The following is a 22,574-nucleotide window of genomic DNA, read 5'->3' on the forward strand; positions in this document are numbered from 1 at the left end:
AGGAAAAAAATGACAATATTTATTGCTGAAGCCTCCAAAGGTTACCGCTAGTAGACCTTCAAGCTTCTGTAATGTTGGACTGTTATTCACTTAGGGTGTATTAAAGGGAATCTGTCACCAGGTTTTTGCTTCCCGTTCTGATAGCAGCATAATGCAGAGACAGAGACCTTGATTCCAGTGATGTGTCACTTACTGAGCTGTTTGCTGTCATTTTGATAAAATCAATGTTTCTTTATCGTTCCTATGGGAGACCCAGACAATGGGCGTTTAGCTTCTGCCTCCGGAGGACACACAAAGTACTACACTCAAAAGTGTAGCTCCTCCCTCTGAGCTTATACACCCCCTGGAGAACCAGATCTAGCCAGTTTATCGCTTTGTGTTCAGGAGGCATACATCCACACATGCATTCTCATCTGATTTTTGATTTTTGGAAAGAGTTTGAAGAAAAGCGGGTCCAAGCCTGGACTCCCGGCATGTCCCTTCTCACCCCACTGTGTTGGTGGTGCTGTTAAGGTTGATTCCAAGGCTGGAGCCTTACATGCCGTGCTCCTTCACCATCCCTCCTGGGCTCTGGCTTGAAGTGGGAGCCAGCACGGTTCTCCATGCTTGGCAGGAGACCGGTCTCCATCCGCAGCCCTTCAGGATCCTGCTGGACTGGAGCACTCATCCCCAGGGACTTGGAACCCTGCGTCTCAGCAAGCTAAGTACCTGAGACGTTTATATATTGGGGGTCCCTTTACTTTATTGTTGTGGGAGAGTGTGCTGAGTGAGTTTTCTGACATTTCCGGCGGGTTCTCTGGCTGTCGCCTGAGAACCGCGCCGATGGTGCCTGCGCGCCGGCCGCACCGCTCAAATTTAGGCCCCGGCTTCGCCGGAGGCCTACTTTCGGTTTCACTGCCCTCGCATGTCATTCATGCAGAGGGACAGCGCGGCTCCGCCCAGCGGCCGTTCTGCACAGGGGAGGGACACTCCTCACTGGGTACATGTCTCCTCCCCTGTAAGTCTCTTTGGCCCTCCAGATCCCGCTCTCAGAGTAGGTCCCGCCCCCTCTCTTCGCTCCGGCGCCATTTTCTCAGCGTTTTCTCTGCGATCAGCACTGGTCTGCAGCATCCCTGCGGAGGTGCTTGGGGGTCCGGGCTTCGGGATCTGGAGGGCACACAACACCGCTCCAGCGGTCTGGTAAGCCACAACCTCTGGTTGTGGACCTCTGTATATACTCTCTGGGGGTCATTCTGGCAGAGCCCCCACTCCAGCAGCATGTCTCACACGAGGAGCAAAGCTCCAAAGCTGTATTCAGTATGCACTGCATGTAAGCTCCTACTGCCTGATCCGAGCATCTATCCACATTGTGATGCCTGCTCTAACCTGACGATGCCTCAGCCTGGAATCGCACCCCCAGTGGTCTCTCCGGCTGCTCCGGCTCCTGTGGCTGAACCCCCGGCTTGGGTAGAATCCTTATCTAGGTCTATCTCCCAGTCTTTTGCCGACTCCATGGGACAGCTGTCCAGGACTTTGCTGAACATGCATCAGCCCCCTTCACAGGGTGCCTCTTCTGCTAGGGCTCTCTCAGCGGAGCTCACAGAGGATTCATCATCTGGTCCCAGACCCCGTCCTCCTAAGAGGAGACGCAGGGCTCCCTCTCCTTCCTCGTCCCGCGGCTCTGTTTCAGAAGCTGACTCGCAGGACGAGGACGATGCCTTTACAGGGGGCTCGGAGGCTAATTCCATGTGCCCCATTGATCTGTCCGAAAGTGACTCAGATGTTAGTGATTTGATTGCGTCCATTAATTCTGTACTGGATGTCAATCCGCCAGTATCAGAGGAGCAACCCTCTCTGGCAGAAAAGCACCAGTTTACCTCGCCTAAGAGGACAAAGAGTGTGTTCTTTAACCACTCCAGTTTTCAGGCCGCTGTGACCAAGCCCAGAGCCTGTCCTGACAAACGCTTTCCAAAGCGTGGTTCTGATGACCGTTTTCCCTTTCCACCTGAGGTGGTCAAGGAGTGGGCTCATTCACCAAAGGTAGACCCCCCGGTGTCTAGACTCTCAGCCCGGACCGTTGTATCAGTGGCTGATGGCACCTCTCTTAAGGATTCGTTGACCTTCTGGCCAAATCTGTATATGAGGCGGCAGGGACCTCGTTCTCCCCAACTTTTGCAGCAGTGTGGGCTCTCAAAGCCATCTCTGCTTCTCTGGAGGAGATGCATTCCCTCGCCAGGGAATCTATGCCCGAAATGGTTACCTTAACTTCCCAAGCTTCAGCTTTTTCATCCTATGCCATGTCTGCCATGCTGGAGGCTTCTCACCGCACTGCGGTGGCTTCGGCTAATTCCCTCGCTATCCGCAGGATCTTGTGGCTTCGAGAGTGGAAGGCAGATGCTTCTTCAAAGAAGTACCTTGCTGGGCTCCCTTTTGCTGGGTCCCGGCTGTTCGGAGAACAGCTGGATGAAATTATTAAGGAAGCTACTGGCGGGAAGAGTACTTCCATGCCACAAACCAAAACCAGGAAACCTGTCCAGGGTAGGAATCAGTCGAGGTTTCGTTCCTTTCGTTCCTCCAACTGGTCGTCCTCTAAGCCCTCGGCCTCGTCCACTAACTCAGCCAAGGACCAAAAATCCAACTGGCGCACAAAAGCGCGTCCACAGAAGACTGCAGGAGCTGCTGCCACTAAGGCAGCCTCCTCTTGACTATCTGTCCGCGCCAGCAACGTCCTTAGTCGGTGGCAGGCTCTCCCACTTTGGCGACACGTGGTTTCAACACGTCTCCGATCAGTGGGTGCGGGATATCATCTCCCACGGCTACAGGATAGAATTCTCTTCCAACCCGCCAGACAGATTTTTTCTGTCAACTCCCCCCTGCTCCAAGGCCGCCGCCTTCTCTCAGGCCGTGGCATCCTTGCAGGCCAACGGAGTAATTGTACCGGTTCCCGCCCGGGAACGGTTCAGAGGTTTCTACTCAAATCACTTCCTAGTCCCCAAAAAGGACGGTTCCATCCGGCCCATCTTGGATCTCAAGCTTCTCAACAAGCATGTTCGGGTGCGGCATTTTCGCATGGAGTCTCTGCGGTCAGTCATTGCCTCAATGACCCAAGGGGATTTCCTGGCATCAATCGACATCAGAGATGCCTATCTCCATGTGCCAATTGCAGTGTCACACCAGCGTTGGCTACGTTTTGCAATCGGAGAGGAACATTTCCAATTCGTGGCTCTTCCCTTCGGGTTAGCCACGGCCCCTCGGGTATTCACCAAGGTCATCGCAGCAGTGGTTGCGGTCCTGCACCTCCAGGGGTTGGCAGTGATTCCTTACCTGGACGACCTTCTAGTCAAGGCTTCATCCAGCGCAGACTGTCAGCGGAGTTTCTCGCTCACTCTTGCCACTCTAGCCCAATTCGGGTGGCTTGTCAATCTGCCCAAATCCACTCTGACTCCGACCCAGAGGCTCACGTACCTAGGGATGCAGTTCGAGACTCTGATTAAGGGCAACCTCACAAGTGACGGCAAACAGCAGTCCCTCCAACTGGCGGTGCGCTCTCTGCTGAGGCCCCGCCGTTATTCCATCAGGCACCTGATGCAGGTGCTGGGTCAGATGGTCGCGTCAATGGAGGCTGTTCCCTTTGCCCAGTTCCATCTGCGTCCACTGCAGCTGGACATTCTCCGCTGTTGGGACAAGCGGCCTTCCTCCTTGCACAGGTTAGTGGCTCTGTCGCCACAGACCAGGAGCTCTCTTCAGTGGTGGCTTCGGCCCCTCTCTCTGTCTCAGGGACGCTCCTTCCTGGCCCCGTCCTGGGTGATCCTCACCACGGTTGCCAGTCTATCCGGCTGGGGAGCGGTATGTCTCCACCACCGAGCACAGGGCACTTGGACTCCGTCCGAGTCAGCCCTCTCGATCAATGTGCTGGAAACCAGAGCCGTGCTTCTGGCTCTCCTAGCTTTTCACCAGCTATTGGCGGGCAAGCACATCCGAGTCCAGTCAGACAACGCGACAGCGGTTGCCTACATCAATCACCAAGGCGGGACACGCAGCCGCCTTGCAATGTTGGAGGTACAACGCATCCTTCAATGGACGGAGGACTCCAAGTCCACCATATCCGCAGTCCACATCCCAGGCGTGGAAAACTGGCAGGCAGATTATCTCAGCCGTCAAACCGTGGACAGTGGGGAGTGGTCCCTGCATCCGGCAGTGTTTCAGTCAATCTGTCGCAAGTGGGGCACTCCGGACGTGGACCTAATGGCATCCCGTCACAACAACAAGGTTCCGGTTTACGTGGCTCGCTCCCACGATCCTCAGGCATTCGCCGCGGACGCTCTGGTTCAGGACTGGTCCCAGTTTCGTCTGTCCTATGCGTTTCCCCCTCTAGCTCTCCTGCCCAGAGTTCTGCGCAAGATCAGAATGGAGGGCCGTCGAGTCATCCTCATTGCTCCGGACTGGCCCAGGCGAGCTTGGTATCCAGACCTGCTCCTTCTGTCCGTAGAGGTGCCGTGGCATCTTCCGGACCGTCCAGACCTTCTCTCACAAGGTCCGTTTTTCCGCCAGAATTCTGCGGCTCTCAGATTGACGGCGTGGCTCTTGAGTCCTGGATCTTGACGGCTTCCGGTATCCCCCCTGAAGTCATCTCCACTATGACTCGGGCCCGTAAGTCTTCCTCTGCCAAGATCTATCACAGGACTTGGAAAATTTTCCTGTCCTGGTGTCGCTCTTCCGGCCATCCTCCTTGGCCTTTTTCCTTGCCGACCCTTCTGTCCTTCTACAGTCCGGTCTGCAGCTTGGACTGTCCCTCAACTCCCTCAAGGGACAAGTCTCGGCTCTGTCAGTGCTGTTCCAGCGGCGTATCGCCCGGCTGGCTCAGGTCCGCACCTTCTTGCAGGGCGCGTCTCACATCATTCCGCCTTACCGGCGGCCCTTGGATCCCTGGGACCTCAATTTGGTTCTCACGGTTTTGCAGAAACCCCTCTTTGAGCCTCTTAGGGAGGTTTCTTTGTTTCGTCTTTCACAGAAAGTGGTCTTTCTAGTGGCCATAACTTCCCTCAGGAGAGTCTCTGATTTGGCTGCGCTCTCTTCGGAGTCACCTCTTTTGGTTTTTCATCAAGACAAGGTGGTTCTCCGTCCGACTCCGGACTTTCTTCCTAAGGTGGTTTCTCCTTTCCACCTTAACCAGGACATTACACTACCTTCCTTTTGTCCGGCTCCTGTTCATCGCTTTGAAAAAGCGTTGCATACTCTGGATCTGGTGCGTGCTCTCCGGATCTGTGTGTCTCGCACCGCTGCTCTTAGGCGGTGCACCTCTCTTTTTGTGCTAACCACCGGTCGGCGTAAGGGCCTCTCTGCTTCTAAGCCGACTTTAGCCCGTTGGATTAGGTCGACCATTTCGGATGCCTACCAGTGTTCTCAGGTGCCTCCCCCGCCGGGGATCAAGGCACACTCGACCAGAGCTGTCGGTGCCTCTTGGGCTTTCAGGCACCAGGCTACGGCTCAGCAAGTCTGTCAGGCTGCCACTTGGACTAGCCTGCATACCTTTTCAAAGCACTACCAAGTGCATGCTCATGCTTCGGCAGATGCGAGCTTGGGCAGACGCATCCTTCAGGCGGCTGTCGCCCATTTGTGAAGTTAGGCTCCGCCTACTTCTTAGTTTTTCTGTTTATTCCCACCCATGGACTGCTTTGAGACGTCCCATTGTCTGGGTCTCCCATAGGAACGATAAAGAAAAAGAGAATTTTGTTTACTTACCGTAAATTCTTTTTCTTATAGTTCCGTATTGGGAGACCCAGCACCCTCCCTGTTGCCTGTTGGCAGTTTCTTGTTCCGCGTGTTATCACCGGCTGTTGTCATGGACAGAGTCTCCGGTTGTTCCGGTTCTTGCTCTGTTTTTACTTGTGGGTGGTTATTCTCCTTCAGCTTTTGCACTAAACTGGCTAGATCTGGTTCTCCAGGGGGTGTATAAGCTCAGAGGGAGGAGCTACATTTTTGAGTGTAGTACTTTGTGTGTCCTCCGGAGGCAGAAGCTAAACACCCATGGTCTGGGTCTCCCAATACGGAACTATAAGAAAAAGAATTTACGGTAAGTAAACAAAATTCTCTTTTTTTATCTGCTGCCGATCTAGCAGTTATACAGAGCTCATGAATATGCTGGACTACCTGCAGCACGCCAAGTAGTCCTGTAATGATAATCTACTGCTGATTAATCAGTGATTTTATCAAAACTACACTAAGCAGCCCAGTAAGTGACACATCGCTGGAATCAGGATCTCTATCTCTACATTATGCTGCTCTCGGATTAGGTGGCAAAAACCTGGTGACCGATTCCCTTTAACACATGTTAGATTACCTCTCTGTGGCAATTTTAATAGAAATGTTAAAAGTAGGGATGGGCGATCCCCCTGATGGTCGGGATTGGGGAGACACGGCCGATCATTTTGTAAAGATCATGATCAGGATCAAGATAACACGATCTTGCGTCCCAATCACTGATCTTTGACTTTACAGTTATGGGATGGGGCGGGGGGGGCTATAAAATAGGAATACAGTTAATAATAAACATTGTCATTATACTTACAGGTCCCGCAATGCGTCCTGCAGACTGTCTCCCGCTGCTTCTCCTTCCGAGTACGATCATTGCTCATTGGCCTGTCAGTGCATCTCGCCAGTACGCAGTGCTTGCCCGAGCATCTCGGTATACTCGGCGATCGCTGTGTACTGGCGAGATGTTCGGGCACATGCTCCTCGTCCCTGCATGTCGGCGCTCTTTACAGAGTCAGCCCACATGCAGGGATTAGCTGCCACACGCCGATGAATAGCAGCGCCGGGAATCAGGTGATCGGAGATCACCATTGCTATAGTAACCCGCCCGTCAGGTTACTATGGCAACGGTGGCAGCGGTGATGTCACCGCTTACCGAACCGCAGCCTCTGCTCACCCATTGAGTGATTAGACAGCACGGAGAGGAGTAGCGTTCTTCCTCCCCTGTGCTGTGTGATATCGCAGAGCTAGATTGGTTGAAGAAGACAAAAGACCAGGATCGTGGAGGGGTAAGAGGGAGTCTCTAAGTGTGTCTGTGTATTTATTTCTAATAAAGTATTTTTCTTCTGTGTCTTGTTTTTTGTTTTTTTTTAATCCTTTATTGGAGATTCTTAATGGCCGATTCAAACTTGACTTGACATTAAGACTCTCTGGCTTAATACTAGCTGGTAAAACAAACTTGGTCTTAACCCCTTATTACCCAGCATGCCACCCGGCACCAGGGCCACTGGAGCAGTTAACACATTGAGATTGGGCCTCCAGAGAAAGAAGTCGCTCTCTTTCTTGAATCCTCCTGTTGTAAAATTCAAGAAATAATAATAATAATAATAATAATAATAATAATAATAATAATAAAAAAGGATATTATCATAACTAACATGCTAAAATAAAGTACAAAGGATGTGAAAATGCCGCATCTTACCTTTCTTCTTCTGCCTTCCTTCGTTTTTCCTCTTTCACTCTTCCAATCTCTGCCTTTATTTCTTCTTCTGCGACATTTCTTGAAAGATTCAGTACGACATCTGCAAGCAGCTGATCAGCAACTATAGATGACTCACTTAAAGGAACACAGGAAAATGATGAGAATTATTTATTTGAGCATGACAAATATTCAATTAATTAGAACTAACTTTGAATACATTCACTGTAATACGATCGGACGTTAAATAGGACCGAAATAGTTGCCATAAAAATTTTTTTTAACCTGGTGTAAATGCCGCTGTTCTCCTTAATATGGCGATGTTTATATTTTGCAACTGCATCTGACCTCCCCAGATATATAGTCCCTTCTTCCCTGTATGTAAATCAATTCTAGTTAGCCAAATGGGAGTGGTCATCTCTTCTGTATGGCAATCTTAAGATGACCATGCCCAGTTGGCTAAGCGGGCAAACAGAGACCAAATATCAGGAACAGAAAGGCGCAGGAGCGAAAATTAAACAATGCCAGACTCAGGAGAGCAACGGCATTTACAACAGGTGTAAAAAAATAAAATAAAAATCTAGATCTATTTATTTTTTTTTACCTGGTGTAAATGCCGTTGATCTCCTGAATCTGGCACTGTTTAACCCCTTCAGCCCCCGGGCACTTTCCGTTTTTGCGTTTTTGTTTTTTGCTCCCCTTCTTCCGAGAGGCGTAACTTTTTTATTTTTCCATCAATCTTGCCATATGAGGGCTTGTTTTTTGCGGGACGAGTTGTACTTTTAAATGAAACCATAAGTTTTACCATATAGTGTACTGGAAAATGGCAAAAAAAATTCCAAGTGCGGAAAAATTGCAAAAAAAGTTTGATCGTACAATAGTTTTTGGGATATTTTATTCACTGTGTTCACTATATGGTAAAACCGAGGTATCTATGTGATGCCTGAGGTCGGTGCGAGTTTGTAGACACCAAACATGTATAGGTTTACTTGTATCTAAGGGGTTAAAGAAAATTCACAAGCTTGTCCAAAAAACATGGCGCACGTTTTGCGCCATTTTCCAAAACCCGTAGCGTTCTCATTTTTCAGGATCTGAAGTTCAGTGATGGCTTATTTTTTCTGTCTCGACCTGACGTTTTTAACGGTATCATTTTTGTGCAGATGCTACGTTTTGATCGCCTGTTATTGCATTTTGCGCAAAATTTGCGGCGACCAAAAACCGTAATTTTGGCGTTTACTGATCAGATTCATTGATTTTATATTTTGATAGATCGGGCATTTCTGAATGTGGCGATACCAAATATGTGTGTATTTTTTATTTTTTTAACTCTTTAATTTTCAATGGGCTGAAAGGGGGGTGAATTGAACCTTTAGGTTTATTTTTTTTTTTAATTTTTTAAAACTTTTTTTTTTAATTTTACTAGTCCCTCTAGGGGGCTATAGTGATCAGCAATCCGATCGCTCTGCACTATCTGCAGATCTCAGCTACAGAGCTGAGAACTGCAGATTTGCTGCTTCACTTTCAATGCCGGCTGTATTCCGGCATTGAGGGGAAGTGAGTCATGTTAGCTACAGGCGTCATCACATGACCCTGTGCTACCATGGCAACCGCCGAAAGTCACGTGATCATGTGACTTCCGGTGGGGGCGGGGTAAGTGACTGTCATGGCGGCGCCCATATACATATCGCTGCCAGATTTTGGCAGCGAAATATAAGGGGTTAATGGCCGCGGGTGGAATCGATTCCACCCGCGGCTAGCAGGCACACATGTCAGCTGTTGATAACAGCTGATATGTGCGCGGATCACCGCCGCCTGCCGGCGGCAGGGGGCGGGACTTACCGGCACACGATCCATGACGTACCCAGTACATCATGGGTCGTTAAGGGGTTAATGTTTGCTCATGTGCCTCTCTGTTCCGGATATTTGGTCCTGAGATGTGTGTGTAATAATATATACATACATACATACATACATACACAGATCTGTCAAAAATTAAGAGACCACTGCAAAATTGTCAGTTTTTCTGATATTTCTCTTTATAGGTATATTTTTGAGTAAAATGTAAATTGCTCTGTTATTCTATAAACTACTGACAACGGCTCCGAATTTCCAAACAATAAATTTTGTATTTATTTTCTGAAAATGAGAAGTGGTCAAAATAATAAAACAATGCATTGCTTTCAGACCTCAAATAATGCAAAGAAAACAAGATCATAATCATTTAGAAACAACAATACTAATGTTTTAACTCAGGAAGAGTTCAGAAACCAATATTTTGTGGAATAACTGATTTTTTTAATCACAGCTTTCATGCGTCTTGGCATGCTTTCCACCTGTCTTCCACACTGCTTTTGGGTGACATTATGCCACTCCTGGTGAAAAATGTATGCAGTTTTTCTTTGTTTGATGGATTGTGACTATCCATCTTCCTCTTGATTACATTCCAGAGGTTTTCAATGGGGTTCAGGTCTGGAGATTTGGCTGGCCATGAAAGGGTTTTGATGTGGTGTTCCTTCATCCTCACATTGACTGACCTAGCTGTGTGGCATGGTGCATTGTCCTGCTGGAAAAAACAGTCCTCAGTGTTGGGGAACATTGCCTGAGCAGAAAGAAGCAACTGGTTTTCCAGGATAATCTTGGTGCGGCTTAATTCACACGTCCTTCGCAAAGTTTATGCTGCCCAATCCCAGCCTTGCTGAAGCATTCCCAGATCATCTCTGATCCTCCACTAAACTCCACAGTGGGTTCAAGACACTGTGGCTTGTACGCCTCTCCAGGTCTCCGTCTAACCATTAGACTACCAGGTGTTGGGCAAAGCTGAAAACTAGACATATCAAAGAAGATTACCTTACTCCAGGACTCTATGCTCCAATTGGTTAGAATAAACTTTGCGAAGGACGTATGAATCAAGCCGCATACAAGGTTACCCTGTAAAAACAGTTGCTTCCTTCTGCTCAGCCGATGTTCCCCAACTCTGAGGACTGTTTTTTCAGCAGGACAATTTGCCATGCCACACAGCTAGGTCAATCAATGTGTGGATGAAGGAGCACCACATTAAAACCCTGTAATGGCCAGCCCAATCTCCAGACCTGAACCCCATTGAAAACCTCTGGAATGAAAAACCAAAAAAGGCGACTCCGAGGAGAGCGCAGCCAAATCAGAGACTCTCCTGAGAGAAGTTATGGCAACTAGAAAGGCCACCCTTTTGAGAAAGACGATACAAAGAAACCTCCCTAAGGGGCTCGAAAGGGGGTTTCTGCAATACCGTGAGGACCAAGTTAAGGTCCCAGGGATCCAAGGACCGCCGATAAGGCGGAATGATGTGAGACGCACCTTGCATGAAGGTGCGGACCTGAGCCAGCCGGGCGAGACGCCGCTGGAACAGCACTGATAGAGCTGAGACTTGTCCCTTGAGAGAGTTGAGGGACAGTCCTAGCTGCAGACCGGACTGTAAAAAAAAGACAGAAGGGTCGGCAACGAGAATGGCCAAGGAGAATGGCCTGAAGAGCGACACCAGGACAGGAAAATTTTCCAAGTCCTGTGATAGATCTTGACGGAGGAAGACTTACGGGCCCGAGTCATAGTGGAGATGACTTCAGGAGGAATACCAGAAGCCGTCAAAATCCAGGACTCAAGAGCCACGCCGTCAATTTGAGTGCCGGCATCTCCACGGACAGTTGGAGCAGGTCCGGATACCAAGCTCGCCTGGGCCAGTCCGGTGCAATGAGGATGACTCGACGGCCCTCCATTCTGATCTTGCGCAGGACTCTGGGCAAGAGAGCTAGAGGGGGAAACACGCAGGACAGACGAAACTGGGACCAGTCTTGAACCAGAGCGTCCGCGGCGAAGGCCTGAGGATCGTGGGAGCGAGCCACGTAAACCGGAACCTTGTTGTTGTGACGGGATGCCATTAGGTCCACGTCCGGAGTGCCCCACTTGCGGCAGATTGACAAACACTGCCGGGTGCAGGGACCACTCGCCACCGTCCACGGATTGACGGCTGAGATAATCTGCCTCCCAGTTTTCTACGCCAGGGATGTGGACTGCGGATATGGTGGACTTGGAGTCCTCCGCCCATTGAAGAATGCGTTGGACCTCCAACATTGCCAGGCGGCTGCGTATCCCGCCTTGGTGATTGATGTAGGCAACCGCTGTCGCGTTGTCTGACTGGACTCGAATGTGCCTGCCCGCCAACAGGTGGTGAAAGGCTAGGAGAGCTAGAAGCACAGCTCTGGTTTCCAGCACATTGATTGAAAGGGCTGACTCGGACGGAGTCCAAGTGCCCTGTGCTCTGTGGTGGAGATGTACCGCTCCCCAGCCGGATAGGCTGGCATCCGTGGTGAGAATCACCCAGGACGGAGTCAGGAAGGAGCGCCCTTGGGACAGGGAGAGGGGTCGAAGCCACCACTGAAGAGAGGTCCTGGTCCGTGGCGACAGAGCCACTAACCTCTGTAAGGAGGAAGGCCACTTGTCCCAACAGCGGAGAATGTCCAGCTGCAGAGGACGCAGATGGAACTGGGCAAAGGGAACCGCTTCCATGGAAGCCACCATTTGACCCAGCACCTGCATCAGGCGCCTGAGGGAATAACGGCGGGGCCTCAGGAGAGAGCGCACCGCTAGCTGGACAGACTGCTGTTTGATTAAGGGAAACTTCACAAGTGCCGGCAAAGTCTCGAACTGCATCCCTAGGTACGTGAGACTCTGGGTCGGAGTCAGAGTGGATTTGGGAAGATTGACAATCCACCCGAATTGGGCTAGGGTGGCGAGAGTGAGCGAAACACTCCGCTGACAGTCTGCGCTGGATGCACCCTTGACCAGAAGGTCGTCCAGATAAGGAAGCACTGCTAACCCCTGGAGGTGCAGGACCGCAATCGCTGCCGCCATGACCTTGGTGAATACCCGAGGGGCCGTGGCTAACCCGAAGGGGAGAGCCACGAATTGGAAATGATCCTCTCCTATCGCAAAACGTAACCAACGCTGATGTGACACTGCGATTGGCACATGTAGATAGGCATCTCTGATGTCGATGGACGCCAGGAACTCCCCTTGGGTCATAGAGGCAATGACTGATCGCAGTGACTCCATGCGAAAATGCCGCACCCGGACATGCTTGTTGAGAAGCTTGAGATCCAGGATGGGCCGGAAGGTACCGTCCTTTTTTGGAACTAGGAAGAGATTTGAGTAAAAACTTCTGAACCGTTCCTGAGCGGGAACTGGGACAATCACTCCGTTTGCCTGCAAGGACGCCACGGCCTGCGAGAAGGCGGCGGCCTTGGAGCAGGGGGGAGTTGAGAGAAAAAAATCTGTTTGGAGGGCTGGAAGAGAATTCTATCCTGTAGCCGTGAGATATGATGTCTCTCACCCACTGATCGGAGACTTGCTTTAACCAAGCGTCGCCAAAGTGGGAGAGCCTGCCACCAACTAAGGACGTGGCTGGAGCGGGCAGAGAGTCATGAGGAAGCTGCCTTAGTGGCAGAACCTCCTGCGGTCTTCTGCGGACGCGCTTTTGGGCGCCAGTTGGATTTCTGATCCTTGGCTGAGTTAGCGGACGAGGCGGAAGGCTTAGAGAATGACCAGTTGGAGGAACGAAAGGAACGAAACCTCGATTGATTCCTACCCTGGGCGGGTTTCCTGGTCTTGGTTTGTGGCATGGAAGTACTCTTCCCGCCAGTAGCTTCTTTAATGATTTCATCCAGCTGTTCACCAAACAGCCGTGAACCAGCAAAAGGGAGCCCAGCAAGAAACTTCTTGGAAGAAGCATCTGCCTTCCACTCTCGAAGCCACAAAATCCTGCGGATAACAAGAAAATTAGCTGAAGCCACCGCAGTGCGGTGAGCAGCCTCTAGCATGGCAGACATGGCATAAGATGAAAAGGCTGAAGCCTGAGCAGTTAAGGTAACCATCTCAGGCATAGATTCCTTGGTGAGGGAATGCATCTCCTCTAGAGAAGCAGAGATGGCTTTGAGAGCCCACACTGCTGCAAAAGACGGGGAAAACGCGGCCCCCGCAGCTTCATACACAGATTTGGCCAGAAGGTCAATCTGACGATCAGTGGAATCCTTAAGTGAGGTGCCGTCAGCCACCGACACAACGGTCCGGGCTGATAGCCTAGACACCGGAGGGTCTACCTTTGGGGAGTGAGACCACTCCTTGACCACCTCAGGTGGAAATGGAAACCGGTCATCAGAACCAAGCTTTGGAAAGCGTTTGTCAGGGCAGGCCCTGGGTTTGGTCACAGCGGTCTGAAAACTGAAGTTGTTAAAGAACACACTCTTCACTCTCTTAGGCGAGGTAAACTGATGTTTTTCTGCCAAAGAGAGTTGCTCCTCTGACACTGGCGGATTGAGATCCAGCACAGAATTAATAGAAGCAATCAAATCACTAAGATCTGAGTCACCCTCAGAGAAATCGATGGGATACATAGCCTCCGAGCCCCCAGTGAGGGCATCCTCCTCATCTTGAGAGTCAGCTCTTGAGACAGAGCCGTGGGATGGGGAGGGGGAGGAAACCCTGCGCCTTCTTTTAGAAGGACGGGGTCTGGGATCAGATGATGAATCCTCCGTGAGCTCTGATGGACGGAGGTCAGAGGATAGGAGTCCTCTGTCAAGAGTATTAAAGGCACCCTGTGAGGGGGGCTAATGCATATTCATCAAAGTCCTGGACAAAAGTCCCATGGACTCAGCAAATGACTGGGATATGGACCTAGAAAAGGACTCTACCCAGGCCGGGGGTTCAATCACAGGTGCAGCAGCAGCCTGAGAGACCACTGGGCCTTGCTCCTTGTGTGAGACATGCTGCTGGTATACAGAGGTCCACAACCGGAGACCGGCTGTGGCTTACCAGACCGCTGAGCGCGGTGTTTTGTGCCCTCCAGATCCCGAAGCCCGGTCCCCCAGTCGCAGCACCTCAGCAGAGATGCAGAATGCAGGATGTCCCAGAGCAGAGTGAACTCTGCCTGAGAAATGACTAGGGGGCGTTCCTATAAAAGAGCTGGAACTGGAGGGCTATAGAGACCTGCAGGGAAGGAGGGACGCCCCAGCAGTGGGGAGTGTCCCTCCCCTGTGTAGAACGGCCGCCGGGAGGAGCCAAACCTGTCCCTCTGCATGAGTGACATGCGAGGGCAGGAAAATGAAACTAGGCCTCCGGCGAAGCCGGGGCCTAAATTTAAGCGGCGAGGCCGACAAGCAGGCAACATCGGCGCGGTTCTCAGGCAAAAGCTAGAGAATCCGCCGGAAAAGTTAAAACAATCACATACAGCATACTCTCCCCTTACAATAAAGAACCGGGACCCCCAACATAAACGTCTCAGGTACTTAGCTGCTGAGACGCAGGGCCATGTCCCTGGGGATGAGTGCTCCGGTCCAACAGAATCCTCAAGGGGCTGTGGATGGAGACCGGACTCCTGCCAGGCATGGAGACCGTGCTGGCTCCCACTTCAAGCCAGAGCCCAGAAGGGATGGTGAAGGAGCGCGGCATGTAAGGCTGCAGCCTTGTAAATCAACCTTAACAACACCGCCGACACAGTGGGGTGAGAAGGGACATGCCGGGAGTCCAAACATGGACCCGCTTTTCTTCAAACTCTTTCCAAAAGTCAAACAAATCAGATGAGAATGCATGTGTGGATGTATGCCTCCTGACACAAAGCAATAAACTGGCTAGGACTGGCTACCAGGGGGTGTATAAGTTCAGAGGGAGGAGCTACACTTTTAAGTGTAGTACTTTGTGTGTCCTCCGGAGGCAGAAGCTAAACACCCATGGTCTGGGCCTCCCAAAGGAACGATAAAGAAATATTAATTTCTGAACTCTTCCTGAATTAAAACATTAGTATTGTTGTTTCTAAATGATTATAAACTTGTTTTCTTTGCATTATTTGATGTCTGAAAAGCAATGCATTTTTTGTTATTTTGATTATTTCTCATTTTCAGAAAATAAATATAAAAAGTTATTGCTTGGAAATTCGGAGACATGTTGTGAGTAGCTTATAGAATAAAAGAACAATTTACATTTTACTCAAAAATATACCTATAATGAGAAAAATCTGAAAAACTGAAATTTTGCAGTGGTCTCTTAATTGTTTTGCTAGAGCTGTATATTTACATACACATATACACACACTGACCCAAATTGTCAGTCTTAATTAGAGACACTACTTGCAATGCTAAGCCAATAAGGGTATTACAACTAGAGGTACCCTAAATCAAACTATTAAAACTTAACGTTTAATCTATACTTAATTATAATAGTGACTAGGTATTTTAAAACATTGCTGGAAGAGGGATCTTACTGACATTCCTATCTCATGCTCGATTGAGTGCTGGTGCACATGCGTCCGGGAGCGGTAGCTCGATTGAGTGCTGGTGCGCATGCGTCCGGGAGCGGTGGAGGTCATCGCGCCGCCGCGCCGCCTCTTCCCTGTGTGACGTCCGCTCGCATGGTGGCCACGTGATGCGCACACGTGGCGGTCATGTGACCGGAACTGTCAGACGGGTGGCGGCGCGGTCAGGCGCTATGCGTCCCGCGCTACCTTGGATACAATTTGCGTCACTGACACGTCAACCGGCGCTGATTGGTTGACGTTCCTTTTTAAACCCACACTTCCCCTCACTTGTCCACGCTCCCTGACGAAGGCTTCACCGCCGAAACGGCCGTCGGGAAGGACACGGACGCCTCTCTCTGACCTCCCCTAGTCTCCCAGGTATAGTGTGCCACTGGTTGATTCCATCTACACAAAACTTTGAAAACTTTGAATTGTTTCCCTGACTCTGGATGTAAGTTTACACGCAGTTCTGGTATGGCAGTGTCCAACCTTAATTTTTTAAGCTATAGTTTAGCCTTGATCAGGGACTTTCATAGATAGGATGTGAATGAATTTTCTCTTCCGTCCTACAGTGTCACACTCTTGCCTGTTTGACTTGTGTGGTTATATATCCACTTATTTACCATTTTTTGCTATCTTCATATTTATGATGGATATCATATATGTACAATTGGTTCCAGGGACCCATATGGATATGATGTGAATATCCTATAGTGATACATCTTTGCCTGGTTGAATTCTATGTTCTTTGTGGCTATATACCCACTTTTTCCAACCTTTCTGTGGTTTACATTTACGATTGATTGAACATACATGTGCAAATGATTAGACTATATGTCAGTTTATAATATTTCTTGACACTGTCTATATATTTTGGTCAGAGATTGATGGTTCGTGCCCTCACTTGTTTCGTGCCGCCCCGCACCTACCCCTGTGTCAATAAAGATTATCACTTTGCAATTTGGATACTTGGTCGTGTGTTTCTCTTTATTTCTCATGTGAGGTAACAGGCCGCGGACCTGTGACTCCTATTTGCTTACTGGTGACTCCCTAAATTGGTTGTTAAGCAGGTTGTTAAAAGGTTTCAGCTACTAGCTTCCCCAAAATGTTTCACCATGTCTGGCTTTATCAGGGGGCTAAACCGAAAGAAACGCGCCACCCTTTTTAAAGGTTTGGTAGTGATGTCATATCAGAATCGTCCAATCATTACATAGTACTCAGGGCGAATAGTAAGCAAGCTCATTATTATAATTAAGTATAGATTAAACATTAAGTTTTAATGGTTTGATTTAGGGTACCTCTAGTTGCTTTGGCAAATTGTGTTTATTGTAATTTAACCCTTTACTACCTTGGTAACAGTGGGGGTTTTTGTGTTTTAATAAGGGTACTTACACACACACATATACACACACACCAATTATTTGCATTGCTGGATACTGCTGGAGTATAACTCATTGCTTACATACACTATTGGAATAACAATTTCAGAAAATATTCTATGAAAAATAACGCTTTTAAACTGCAGAATGCCCTTAAGCTGCTTGTCTACGATCAGTGTTCACAGCGTTTTGGATGCAGCATGTTTCAGCTGCGACCAAAACACTGCAACGTACAGCACAAGTACAGTGTACGGGATTTCTAAGAATCTCATGCCCACGGTGTGTACAGCCCATAGCGTAACCTGACCTGCGGTGTAGCTCTCCAAGCCGCAAGCATGTTACTTTTTTGCTGTGGAGTCGCAAGCGTTCTCCACAGAGAAAACAGAAGAGAGAGACCGCAGCGCCCCAAACCCTGATCGTGAGCACAACCAGCTACAGTCTCCTGCGGAGGAAACTCGCAGCCCCGCAGGTCAGGACCTGCCACGTCCAGGATGCAGCAGGTCCTGATCGTGTTCACATACCCTAATAGTCATTTGTCAAAAATTTTCCTCAAAGACTTGAATGTGGCAAAACAGTAACATTGTTTAGGAAGAATAAATAAATACAAAAAAGGAACACTAGGAAGAATTTGCTAAAACTATTTCTATAAAAAAAAGCTTGCAGACTCAGAAAATGCTTCCATATTATCCCCCTGTTTGACAGTGATCTATCTGATAAGTGCAGGTCAGCTGAACCTCACCACCACTAAAGTTAAATGGGACCTTCACTGTCATGCAGGTTACATAAATAAACAGTACAAAAATTCACACTGGAGGTGAAGGATCTTACAAGGATATCAGTCACGTGGTAAGTCTCGCGGAAACAGGAAAGTATGGGGAATAAAAAGACTTTATACCTTGCAATAAATTACTTATTAGAAAAATCAGTTTAAGATGCATGTAGTAGAGGTGTGTATTCAGCAGAGGTGTGTGTATGTGTGTGTATACAGCAGAGGTGTGTGTGTGTGTGTGTGTATATGCAGCAGAGGTGTGTGTGTGAATATGCATCAGAGGTGTGTGTGTGTGTATATGCATCAGAGGTGTGTGTGTATGCATCAGAGGTATGTGTGTGTGTCTGTATGCAGCAGAGGTGTGTGTGTGTGTCTGTATGCAGCAGAGGTGTGTGTGTGTGTGTGTCTGTATGCAGCAGAGGTGTGTGTGTGTGTGTGTGTGTGTGTGTGTGTGTGTGTGTATGCAGCAGAGGTGTGTATGTGTGTGTATGCAGCAGAGGTGTGTGTGTGTGTGTGTGTGTGTGTATATGCAGCAGAGGTGTGTGTGTATGCAGCAGAGGTGTGTGTGTATACAGCAGAGGTGTGTGTGTGTTTATGCAGCAGAGGTGTGTGTTTATGCAGCAGAGGTGTGTGTGTGTATGCAGCAGAGGTGTGTGTGTGTGTATGCAGCAGAGGTGTGTGTGTGTATGCAGCAGAGGTGTGTGTGTGTATGCAGCAGAGGTGTGTGTGTATTACTGGAGTGCTATATATAGTAAGGTGCTTCCTATAAACTGAAAAGGAAGATTTTTGTGTACTCACTGTTAAAATCTTTTTCTCTGAGACTTCATTGGGGGACACAGGACCATGGGTGTATATGCTACTGTTGCCAGGAGGTTGACACTAGGCAAACTAAAGAGAAAAAAGTTAGCTCCTCCTCAGTGTACAACCTGTGACTGACCGGGAACTAAGCCAGTTTAGTGTAAAAGTAGTAGTAGGGGGGAGGGGGGAAAACGTCGTGGCAGAGTCTCCCTAGTATTGGACTGTTTCGGTCTAGGCTGCCATGACGAAGTGGGTTTCGGGGAGAACTGAGAAGGTCGGTCCCTGCGTAGTCCGCGGCTGGTGGCGGGGACAGCACGGGATGTCGACCAACCAAATGAGTTCCGAAAGGAGCGGAACGAGGACTGTGGACGTCTGGTGAAGGACATCCTGGACTTCAGCTGGGGGAGGGAGGTACTCTTTCCTCCCGTGGCGTCAGAAATGAGCTTCTCTAGACGTTCGCTAAACAATCGGTCTGGAAAAAAAGGGGAAGGCCCGTGAGAGACTTCTTGGAGGCAGAGTCCGCTCGCCATTGTAGGAGCCAGAGAGCTCTACGGATGGCTATGGTATTTGAGGCGGCAAATGCTGCGCAGGTAGCAGCGTCCATGGAGGACTGCATGAGGTACTCCGCCGCAGCGGCAATTTGAGCTGTTACCTCTGTGAAGGTATGAGTGAACTGGGATTCCTCAAGCGAAGTGTTAAGGGATTCTGCCCAGACCGAGATCGCCTTTGCGACCCACACAGCGGCAAAGGAGGGCGAGAGGGAGGATCCCGCAGCCTCAAAAGCAGAGCGGGCGTGGTGCTCCACCTGTCTGTCGGGTCCTTGATGGAGGAACCATCAGGTAAAGACAGGAGCGTTTTTGTGGTAAGGCGGGAGACCGGGGGGGTCGACCGAGGGCGGATCGGCCCAGCCCTTAGGGGCAGGTGAGGCAAAAGGGTACCGGGACTCCATGAGTTTTCGGTTACCGAAGCGCCTGTCAGGCTTCTCCCTTTGCTTTGTGAGGATATCGTGAAACTCTGGGTGATAAGCGAAAACCTTTTGGGGTTTCCTTGCCCTCTTAAGGGAGACCGCATGGCCAGTGGTAGTGGATGGGGGATCCTCCACATGCAGAGTTTGGTTGATTGCTGCTATAAGGGAGTCTATTGCAGTTTGATCATCTGGGGAGGCTGAAACCAAGGAATCCTCTTGGTATAAACAGCATTCTCCCTCCTCCAGCTCTTCAGAAGCTGTGGAGCGTGTGGGAGAGCCTGCCCTGTGTGCTCCCGAGGGAGAGCCCGCTGGAGACACCCGGCCGTGTGCTCTTCTCCTGATCCCTGCAACCGGTGAAGCATATGCCCGGATTACCTCAGAAGGATCCTCCATAGGGGTATCCTCAGGCTGCGTTCCGTCCAGGGACCCAGAAAGGAGTGGAGGACGACATTGCATAGCCAGCACCAGGTTCTGTGACAGTCTTTTTATGGATTGGGACAGAAACTGTGCCCATTCCGGTGGGCTGGGAGCCCAAGGCTCTGGGCTGACTGTTGCGGCGGTGGTGGCAGGGGGGTCTTGGGGGGCTATAGGGGCACAGGACTCACAGAGAGAAGAGGTGTGTTTACGTGGTAACTCAGCGTGGCAGGCAGTGCAGGCTGAATAATAGACTATGTGGGCCTTAGCACTCTTAGTGCCCTTAGAATTCTGCATGTTCCTAATAGGAGTATGCCAGGAGGGGGAGTAATGCTCAGCAGAGCTACAAGTGAAGCAAGCACCTCACCAGAATCAGCGATGGCCCTGTCCTCAGGAAGGATTAAGCTCTATGGACATCTTCGCACGCTTTCCTGGGGGGGTGCGGGGCTTATCGCGGCCGCGGGGGGCTTAGCGCTAAAAGAGCGCGAAGATGAAGTCAGTGTACCCCCCTCTGCTGTGGGTAGTAAAAAAACGGCGGGAAGGGAGCTTCTGATAGTTTTCCTCCCTCTCCCTCCAGTCAGCACACAGCTTGTCACTGGTGGTTATCAGCCGCCTTTTCTGCTAGAGCAAATAAACAGCGTGGGTCCCTGAGCCCTGGGCCCTCCCCCTACCACCGGGAAATTATCTGCAGGACTTTCTGTAAACAGGAGTGACTTCCCCCCTCCTCCAGCCAGCAAGCTAGAGAAAAGTTAACACTGTGTGTGCAGGATCCTTGGGGCTCTCCTCATTGCACTCAGTAAGAGACTTTCTCATAATAAATACTGTAAATATCCTGGGAGCCTTCCCTGCAGCGTCTTTTCTCCCTTTTTCTAGGAAGCCAGTCAGGGGGGATCTCACCTTAAAACACTGCTTCAGTCCAGGCAGTGAAAATAGCAGAGTCAGCTTGCTGTGTTTGGTCACACCGGTGCCATATTCAACTCAGAGCCTGCAAAGAGGGGCTGAGGAATTGGGCTATAGGGGCACATGCCTCTACCCTGGGCTTTGGAAAATCGGTGTCTGTGGAACCCGTCGTCCAGCCCAGGATCCAGCGTTGCAGGAGGGGGTACGTGGAGGCGACACTCCACGTTCCCACCCGTTGATGGTAGTGGGAGAACGGTCCCAAAAGGAAACCGTCGCTCTCAAAAAATAACAAAACTTGAAAGGAAGTGCCTCCTACAGACACTAAGCTAAAACTGAGCTTGCCTGGCCCGGCCAGGGGGTGTATACTGCAGAGGAGGAGCTATGCTTTTGTATCTACTTAGTGTCCTCCTATGGATAGGCAGCATAACACCCAAGGTCCTGTGTCCCCCAACGAGGCGTCAGAGAAAACTGGATTTTCTCGCTAATAGCACTGGAGGATATCGCACCATGGGGCATCATAGATCAAATGTCCCAGAAAGCGAGTAATACCAAAAAACTTGACCGTGCAGATCACAAAGGGCATGGTGGCTCTCAACACTTGGTGATCACTAACACTTAAGCAATAGAATAAACAAGTGTGAGAGCTGAAAAAAAATAAAAATAAAAGGGAGCTCCCAGTTCCGGGAGACTGAGAGGTGTGATGGGAGAACAATGCTCCACAAACGGAGAGACTGTTTTTGGAGGTTAGCCCCTATCAATGATAAAAAGACTAGCCTTGAAACAAAGTTGGGTAAAATCAACAATGGAGATTTCTGGAAAATAGGACAAGTCTAACATCCAAATTAATTCACAAAGGTGGATTGATGGGAGCAAAGATCATGAGGGTTCACCAAGAGAAGAGAAAAGTCTCCTAGTCATTCTCTGGAATGAGAGGAGTATTGCCAAGAGCTAAGTTAGAGTTTGCATTAGAGGTGGTAATTTGAAAAAAGCAGTTTCCATAAAAGAGACACGATGTAGAGTCTCACCTACTGGCTTAAATGAGACGGCGAGCTTCAAGCCCCATTTATAAATATGCAGAAAATTGTAATCCTTTTTAATCTACTTTTTAATTTATATAATTTAATCCTGTGTGCACCACAATATGTTTATTTTTGCAACATAGTAGTCTAATTTTTGTTCCATCTAATTCTAGCTCCTATGATTTGCATGAAGCAGCACTTTAAAATCTTCATTTGCTGATATACCTGATCATCAGTATGGCTGAATATTTTATCCATTATTACATCTAAAGGCCCCGTTACATGCAACGACATCGCTAACGAGATGTCGTTAGGGTGACGGAATTCGTGACGCAAATCTGGCCTCGTTAGCGACGTTGTTGCGTGTGACACGTATAAGCGACCACCAACGATGCAAAATACTAACCAAATAGTTGATTGTTGACACGTCGTCCATTTCCCAAATATCGTTGTGGGCGCAGGTTGTTCGTCGTACCTGAGGCAGCACACATCGCTACATGTGACACCCCGGGAACAACGAACAACAGCGTTCCTGCGTCCTCCGGCAAAGAGGTGGGTGTGACTTTCATGCGGCTGCTCTCC

The 22,574-nt window shown here is 49.5% G+C and overlaps 1 protein-coding gene across 1 annotated transcript in view; it reads right to left on the minus strand.

Annotated features, from left to right (window-relative positions):
* Window positions 1-22,574, minus strand: part of LOC142260570 (uncharacterized) — an 87,200-nt gene that overhangs the window by 20,839 nt on the left and 43,787 nt on the right. Inside the window, 2 exon segments of the mRNA XM_075331996.1 lie at window positions 7,211-7,303; window positions 7,433-7,567. Of these exon segments, the coding sequence (XP_075188111.1) occupies window positions 7,554-7,567 (14 nt within the window). The 3' untranslated portion in view covers window positions 7,211-7,303; window positions 7,433-7,553.

This window comes from Anomaloglossus baeobatrachus, unplaced genomic scaffold, assembly GCF_048569485.1.
Source record: "Anomaloglossus baeobatrachus isolate aAnoBae1 unplaced genomic scaffold, aAnoBae1.hap1 Scaffold_133, whole genome shotgun sequence".
Lineage (NCBI taxonomy): Eukaryota > Metazoa > Chordata > Amphibia > Anura > Aromobatidae > Anomaloglossus > Anomaloglossus baeobatrachus.